The sequence below is a fragment of the Salmo trutta genome, chromosome 13 (genome assembly GCF_901001165.1).
Source record: "Salmo trutta chromosome 13, fSalTru1.1, whole genome shotgun sequence".
NCBI classification, from domain to species: Eukaryota; Metazoa; Chordata; class Actinopteri; order Salmoniformes; family Salmonidae; genus Salmo; species Salmo trutta.
The window spans coordinates 83370040-83378416 of record NC_042969.1 but is presented as its reverse complement, the minus strand read 5'-3'; the positions used below and the strand labels follow the sequence as shown (position 1 = coordinate 83378416).

The 8377-nt window shown below is 51.3% G+C and overlaps 1 protein-coding gene across 1 annotated transcript; it reads right to left on the bottom strand.

Moving 5' to 3' along the window:
- Positions 1-483: 483 nt before the first annotated feature.
- Positions 484-7755, bottom strand: LOC115206859 (uncharacterized). The gene is made up of 9 exons (XM_029774036.1): positions 7749-7755; positions 7630-7637; positions 7281-7288; positions 6796-6958; positions 3982-4075; positions 3736-3872; positions 2755-2897; positions 2323-2520; positions 484-791 (listed from the first exon to the last, which is right to left on the bottom strand). Exons 1-9 carry the CDS (start codon positions 7753-7755, stop codon positions 674-676), a joined length of 876 nt encoding a protein of 291 aa, XP_029629896.1. The 3' UTR covers positions 484-673.
- Positions 7756-8377: the final 622 nt, after the last annotated feature.

Below are 8377 nucleotides of genomic sequence, written 5' to 3'. Positions count from 1 at the left end.
ATGAGAGCATGAGTCTGTGTTCAGATCCACAGTCTCCGCCTGTTGAGGTTTCAGGGGGAAGTGATGTCAACACCATTATTAAAAAAGAATTCTGCCGCTACTGGATATGAATATATGAACTACTGTTGACAGACTGAATGGGACATTCTCAATGTGACCCATTATCCTGTGTGTGTCCTGTCACATGAAGCACAGGGGTCATTAAACAGTCGTAGGAGGGTATAGAAGAGTTGTTTGAAAGAGGAGGGAGGGAAGGAGGGAGAGGATGGAGGTGGAAGGTCAGAGGGATGTCTATGTTGTACATACAGTTGGGTGTGCTGTGAGGCTCGAGGAGGCTGACCTCTGACCCTTGACCCCACTGTTCTCTGTCAGTAGGACTGCATCATGTACCCGCCTGATCAGATCTCTCCCTCCATCCCTCCCTTCCTCCCACAAAGCCAAGTTACAACATGGGCCTCAGTGTCTTCCTAGATCAGCCCAATGCCTAACACAGTCCAGTCACACAAGTCAAACCCCAGGACAAGTCAAAACAACAGTATAATGTATAAAAAGATCTGATATATTCAGTGTGATAAAATATACACAATATACAGCATTAGTAGGCCTACTAAAAATGGCTTCAGTGAATTATTTATGAAATGACTATTATTATACAAAGCCCCTCAGTTTGATGTCACAGAATGTTACACATCCTGGTGGCTGCTGGGAGTTGGAGTCCAGGAGTCATGGAATCTTCTGGTAGCTTGGGGATTCCATCCAGAACTCTGAGTTTTGGCAAACAGGAGAACACACTGCAGAGAGGAGAGGGAAACGAAGGGTTAATACAGGGTAAAACTAAACTACATTATAACAGTTTATCATCTTTTATCTCCCCACCTCCTCTCGCTCCCTCTCTCCCCCTCACCTCTCTCTCACTCTTATCCCCCTCGCCTCTCTCTCTCCCTCTATCCCCCTCACCTCTCTCTCTCCCTCTCTCCCCCTCACCTCCTCTCTCCCTCCATCCCCCTCACCTCCTCTCTCTCCCTCTATCCCCCTCACCTCCTCTCTCTCCCTCACCACCTCTCTCTCCCTCTATCCCCCTCACCCTCTATCCCCTTCACCTCTCTCTCTCCCTCTATCCCCCTCACCTCTCTCTCTCCCCCTCACCTCCTCTCTCCCTCTATCCCCCTCACTCTCCCTCTATCCCCCTCACCTCCTCTCTCTCCCTCTATCCCCCTCACCTCTCTCTCCCTCTATCCCCCTCACCACTCTCTCCCTCTATCCCCTCTCTCTCCCTCTATCCCCCTCACCTCTCTCTCTCCCCCTCTCACCTCTCTCTCTCTCTCCCCCTCACCTCCTCTCTCCCTCTATCCCCTCTCTCTCCCTCTATCCCCCTCACCTCTCTCTCTCCCTCTATCCCCTTCACCTCCTCTCTCTCCCCCTCACCTCTCTCTCTCCCTCTATCCCCCTCACCTCCTCTCTCTCCCCCTCACCTCTCTCTCTCCCTCTATTCCCCTCACCTCTCTCCCTCTATCCCCCTCACCTCCTCTCTCCCTCTATCCCCCTCACCTCCTCTCTCCCTCTAACCCCTCACTTCCTCTCTCTCCCTCTATCCCCCTCACCTCCTCTCTCCCTCTAACCCCTCACTTCCTCTCTCTCCCTCTATCCCCCTCACCTCCTCTCTCTCCCTCTATCCCCTCACCTCTCTCTCCCTCTTTCCCCCTCACCTCCTCTCTCCCTCTATCCCCCTGACCTCCTCTCCCTCTTTCCCCCTCACCTCCTCTCTCCCTCTATCCCCCTGACCTCCTCTCCCCTCTCACCTCCTCTCTCCCTCTATCCCCCTGACCTCCTCTCTCCCTCTCACCTCCTCTCTCCTTCTATCCCCCTCACCTCCTCTCTCCCTCTATCCCCCCCACCTCCTCTCTCCCTCTATCCCCCTTACCTCATCCCTATCCCTCTATCCCCTTCACCTCTCTCTCCCTCTCTCCCCCTCACCCCCTCTATCCCCCTTACCTCATCCCTATCCCTCTATCCCCTTCACCTCTCTCTCCCTCTCTCCCCCTCACCTCCTCCTCTCTCCCTCTATTCCCCTTACCTCCTCCCTATCCCTCTATCCCCCTCACCTCTCTCTCTCACTCTCCCCCTCACCTCCTCCTCTCTCCCTCTATCCCCCTCACCTCTCTCTTCCTCTATCCCCCTCACCTCACCTCTCCCTCCCTCTTTCCCCGTCACCACCTCTCTCTCCCTCTATTCCCCCCCACCTCTCTCTTCCTCCCTCCACCCCCCTCACCTCTCCCTCCCTCCACCCCCCTCACCACCTCTCCCTCCCTCCACCCCCCTCACCGTGCACGGTAGTCCTGTATGTAGTTGACAGGGTTAGATCTGAGTGTGAGGGAGTGGAGTGGGCTGGTTCCCAGAGCCCCCAGTCCCCCCAGTGTGGAGATGCTGTTCTCAGTCAGACACAGGTGCTCCACGGCAGGGAGCTTTGGCAGCTGATGTACACATGTCAGGTGGTTACGATGCAGGTTCAGGCTTCGGCACCTACAGGAAAGAGAACAGAAGTAGGGTTGTCACTACATGAAGTGAAGAGATGTATTGTGGGTAGTGTAGTAATTGGCAGGCGTATATTGATGCTTTGTATGTAGTGTAGTATATCGGTAGGAGTATAGATGAGCATTGTGGGTAGTGTAGTACCTTGGCAGGCATATATTGTTGCTTTGTATGTAATGTAGTATATTGGTAGGCGTATAGATGGCATTGTGGGTAGTGTAGTACCTTGGCAGGCATATAGAACTCAGGTCTGTGAGGGAGTTATTGATCAGCTGCAGTCTCTCCACTCGGATCAGCCTCCTCAGGATCCGACTGAAGTTTTCCTGCTGGAACGGATCTCCCAAGTCTTGATAGGACAGGTTCATCTCCTGGGAATACCAGGAATACCAGGGACCACAGGGAGAGTTACTCAGGCCCTGATAGGACAGGTTCAGCTCCTGGGAATACCAGGAATACCAGGGACCACAGGGAGAGTTACTCAGGCCCTGATAGGACAGGTTCATCTCCTGGGAATACCAGGAATACCAGGGACCACAGGGAGAGTTACTCAGGCCCTGATAGGACAGGTTCAGCTCCTGGGAATACCAGGAATACCAGGGACCACAGGGAGAGTTACTCAGGCCCTGATAGGACAGGTTCAGCTCCTGGGAATACCAGGAATACCAGGGACCACAGGGAGAGTTACTCAGGCCCTGATAGGACAGGTTCAGCTCCTGGGAATACCAGGAATACCAGGGACCACAGGGAGAGTTACTCAGGCCCTGATAGGACAGGTTCAGCTCCTGGGAATACCAGGAATACCAGGGACCACAGGGAGAGTTACTCAGGCCCTGATAGGACAGGTTCAGCTCCTGGGAATACCAGGAATACCAGGGACCACAGGGAGAGTTACTCAGGCCCTGATAGGACAGGTTCAGCTCCTGGGAATACCAGGAATACCAGGGACCACAGGGAGAGTTACTCAGGCCCTGATAGGACAGGTTCAGCTCCTGGGAATACCAGGAATACCAGGGACCACAGGGACCACAGGGAGAGGGTTACTGAGGTGTGTGTCAACGCGAACAGACACACAACACACACAAGCAACACACACAAGCAGGTGCGCGCACACACACACACACACACACACACACACACACACACACACACACACACACACACACACACACACACACACACACACACACAGTACAGTATGTCTCTCACCACACAGTTCTCCCAGTTCTCTTGAAGCCTCTCCTCCCACCTCTGTCCTTCCTCCTCCTGCCTCCTTCTCCTCCTCCTCCCTCCCCTTTCTAAGGGGATGTCATCCTCTCTCAGAAAGAGGTTATCCTCTGACGGCCCTGGTTGATGACATCATGATGACAGAAGTTACTAATGAGAACTAAGATGAGAGAAAAACAACATCAATTAAAAAGGTCAAAGGTTGTCAAGGTGGGGACCATGTCTGACCTTCTCTGACCCTGGGACAGGAGAGCTGGTCTCCTCTGACATCACTCTCCTCAAGCCGCTGCCAGGACGCGAACCTGAACCGGCTGGACGGCAGCTGAGAAACGAGAGGAGAAGGAGAGATGAAAATAGAGAAGGTGGAGGAGGCGCGAGGGTTCAGGGATTCCCAAAGTATTTTGGCCCACGACCCCATTTTGATATCTGACAATTCTCACGACCCCAACCATGTGAACAAAAATTCTGTAATTAACAGCCAATGTTTACTTTTTGAATGTGGGGCTATGACAGTCAACTGTAAAAGAGTCTGACATAATGTCTCTTATCTCACCACCACATCCACTGCGAATGACAGTTCTCCTCTCAATTAGAAACATCTTTCCACCACTTCCCCTCGATAACCACCAAGCCTCGGTGTGAAATAGAACATTGTCATGCTCTGATCCCATATCTCCACAGAGTTTTGTGAACAGGAGTGAGCGATGTAGTTTACAATCAAAGTTACCTGCTGCAGTATATCTCTGAGTTCTGCTCTCAGCTCTTTGCCCGCCAGTTGCTCTCGGTGTATCCATTTTTGCTCAGTGGGTGTATCATACAATGTGTCCATATGGCAGAGGGAGACTAGAGTGTAGAGGCCTGCTCGCCATCCCGCCATAGATGGAGCCCCATCTGTGGAAAAGCCATTCGACCCCGTATGGAATCTGTTTTTCGGCGATATAGCCACGCAGCACACGGAACATCCCCCGTGCCGTTTCATCGTGAGACAGAACAATATGTCCTTGCATGTAGCATCCCCCGACATGTAGCATCCCCCGACATGTAGCATCCCCCCCGACATGTAGCATCCCCCCCGACATGTAGCATCCCCCCCGACATGTAGCATCCCCCCGACATGTAGCATCCCCCCGACATGTAGCATCCCCCGACATGTAGCATCCCCCGACATGTAGCATCCCCCCCGACATGTAGCATCCCCCCCGACATGTAGCATCCCCCCGACATGTAGCATCCCCCCGACATGTAGCATCCCCCCCGACATGTAGCATCCCCCGACATGTAGCATCCCCCCCGACATGTAGCATCCCCCCCGACATGTAGCATCCCCCCCGATGTAGCATCCCCGACATGTAGCATCCCACCGACATGTAGCATCCCCCCGACATGTAGCATCCCCCCCGACATGTAGCATCCCCCGACATGTAGCATCCCCCGACATGTAGCATCCCCCCGACATGTAGCATCCCCCCGACATGTAGCATCCCCCCCGATGTAGCATCCCCCCGACATGTAGCATCCCCCCGACATGTAGCATCCCCACGACATGTAGCAAACAATAGTCAATGCATCTCGGCCCTCACAGCTAACGTCCATTTGGAGAGCGTAAGGTGGGGAGTTTTTGAATCGTTCAGTCAGTTTCCTCTTCATTGCTAGCTATAGCATCAATTCTTAGTTTCACAGTGTTATCTGACAAAGGTTTTGATGTGAATTTCTGTTCCTCTGCCTCCACACACATTGTTTTCACCAAATCAACTGTGGCCAGTAATAACAAAGTCTCTGCAACAGTGTGTGGTTTCATAGTGTAACAGGCCTAGTCCTTCACTGTGTGAATGATTCAACAGTGTGTGGTTTCATAGTGTAACAGGCCTAGTCCTTCACTGTGTGAATGATGCAACAGTGTGTGGTTTCATAGTGTAACGGGCCTAGTCCTGCACTGTGGGAATGATTCAACAGTGTGTGGTTTCATAGTGTAACAGGCCTAGTCCTTCACTGTGGGAATGATTCAAGTGCCACGGTCAAGTGCAGCCTTTTCCCACAATCTAAGGGCGCTCTGTGGTTGAATTTTAACTTTCAGATTTGAATAATTTAAATTTTGATTGAGAGACAAAAATACGATACTGTAATATATACAGCATCAGTCAAAAGTTTGGACACACCTACTCATTCTAGGATTTTTCTATATGTTTACTATTTTCTACATTGTAGAATAATAGATTCTTCAAAGTAGCCACCCTTTGCCTTGATGACAGCTTTGCACACTCTCGGCATTCTCTCATCCAGCTTCACCTGGAATGCTTTTCCAACAGTCTTGAAGGAGTTCCCACATATGCTGAGCACTTGTTGGCTGCTTTTCCTTCACTCTGCAGTCCAACTCATCCCAAACCATCTCAATTGGGTTGAGGTCGGGTGATTGTGGATGCCAGGTCATCTGATGCAGCACTCCATCACTCTCCTTCTTGGTCAAATAGCCCTTACACAGCCTGGAGGTGTGTTGGGTCATTGTCCTGTTGAAAAACAAATGATAGTCCCACTAAGCGCAAACCAGATGGGATGGCGTATCACTGCAGAATGCTGTGGTAGCCATACTGGTTAAGTGTGCCTTGAATTCTAAATAAATCACAGACAGTGTCACCAGAAAAGCACCCGCACACCATCACACCTCCTCCTCCATGCTTCACGGTGGGAACAACACATGCAGAGATCATCCGTTCACCTACTCTGCGTCTCACAAAGACACTGCTGTTTTCATATCAGGCAACCCCACATGAGGTCGCGACCCCTAGTTTAGGAACTGGATAGGTGTGAGCAATACAGTGACGGCTGCACCTACTGTAGGTTTCAAATCAAAGGACTAAGGGGTTGAGGCTGTTTTCATAACAGAACCTTTTTGGACCATTCATACTGTTGCAGGATGAGAGAGGCAGGTTGTAGGGGGAGGAGCTGTCTAAGAGGGTGTCAGAAGATGGGAGGGAGGGTAAGAGGTGAGTAGAGCGAGAAGGGAGGACTGGAGGGTGAGAATGTGACATAAGGCGTGACACTCACAGGGGTTGTGACGATTCCGGAATCTGGACTCTGGTCCACGGAGAGTTGTGTGTGTGTGACGCTGATTTCAGAATACTGGGAGGAGTGGGATTTAGGAAAACTGCCACTGCTCGTGTTCACACCTGAGGAACTGGGAGAGATGGACAACAACACACCTGAGGAACTATGAGAGAGGAACAACAACACACCTGAGGAACTGAGAGAGATGGACAACAACATACCTGAGGAACTGGGAGAGAGGGACAACAACACACCTGAGGAACTGGGAGAGAGGGACAACAACACACATGAGGAACTGGGAGAGAGGGACAACAACACACCTGAGGAACTGGGAGAGAGGGACAACAACACACCTGAGGAACTGGGAGAGAAGGACAACAACACACCTGAGGAACTGAGAGAGAGGGACAACAACACACCTGAGGAACTGGGAGAGAAGGACAACAACACACCTGAGGAACTGAGAGAGATGGACAACAACACACCTGAGGAACTGGGAGAGAGGGACAACAACACACCTGAGGAACTGAGAGAGGGACAACAACACACCTGAGGAACTGGGAGAGAGGGACAACAACACACCTGAGGAACTGGGAGAGAGGAACAACAACACACCTGAGGAACTGGGAGAGAGGGACAACAACACACCTGAGGAACTGAGAGAGAGGGACAACAACACACCTGAGGAACTGGGAGAGAGGAACAACAACACACCTGAGGAACTGGGAGAGAGGAACAACAACACACCTGAGGAACTGGGAGAGAGGGACAACAACACACCTGAGAGGGACAACAACACACCTGAGGAACTGGGAGAGATGGACAACAACACACCTGAGGAACTGGGAGAGAGGAACAACAACACACCTGAGGAACTGGGAGAGAAGGACAACAACACACCTGAGGAACTGGGAGAACAGGACAGCAAGGGAGTTAGAGGGTGAAATATGTACACGACATGACCAAAAGTAGGTGGACACTTGCTCATCAAACATCTCATTCCAAAATCATGGACATTAATATGGAGTTGATCCCCCTAAAAGTGAAAGTTGTCAAAAATATAAATAGTAAAGTACAGATACCCCAAAAACTACTTCAGTAGTACTTTGCAGCACTGCGATTAGGTCTGGCTCGCAGTCGGCATTCCAATTCACCCCAAAGGTGTTCGATGGGGTTGAGGTCAGGGACCTGCGCAAGCCAGTCAAGTTCTTCCACACCGATCTCGACAAACCATTTCTGTATGGACCTCGCTTTGTGCCCAGGGGCATTGTCATGCTGAAACAGGAAAGGGCCTTCCCCAAACTGTTGCCACAATGTTGGAATTGTCTAGAATGTAATTGTATGCTGTAGCATTAAGATTTCCCTTCACTGGAACTAAGGGGCCTAGTCCAAACCATGAAAAACAGCCCCAGACCATTATTCCTCCTCCACCAAACTTTACAGTTGCCACTATGCATTTGGGCAGGTATCGTTCTCCTGGCATCCGCCAAACCCAGATTCATCCTTCGGACTGCCAGATGGTGAAGCAGGATTCATCTCTCCCAGTGGCGGTTCTAGCTTGTACGGCTCCCTGGGCGAATCC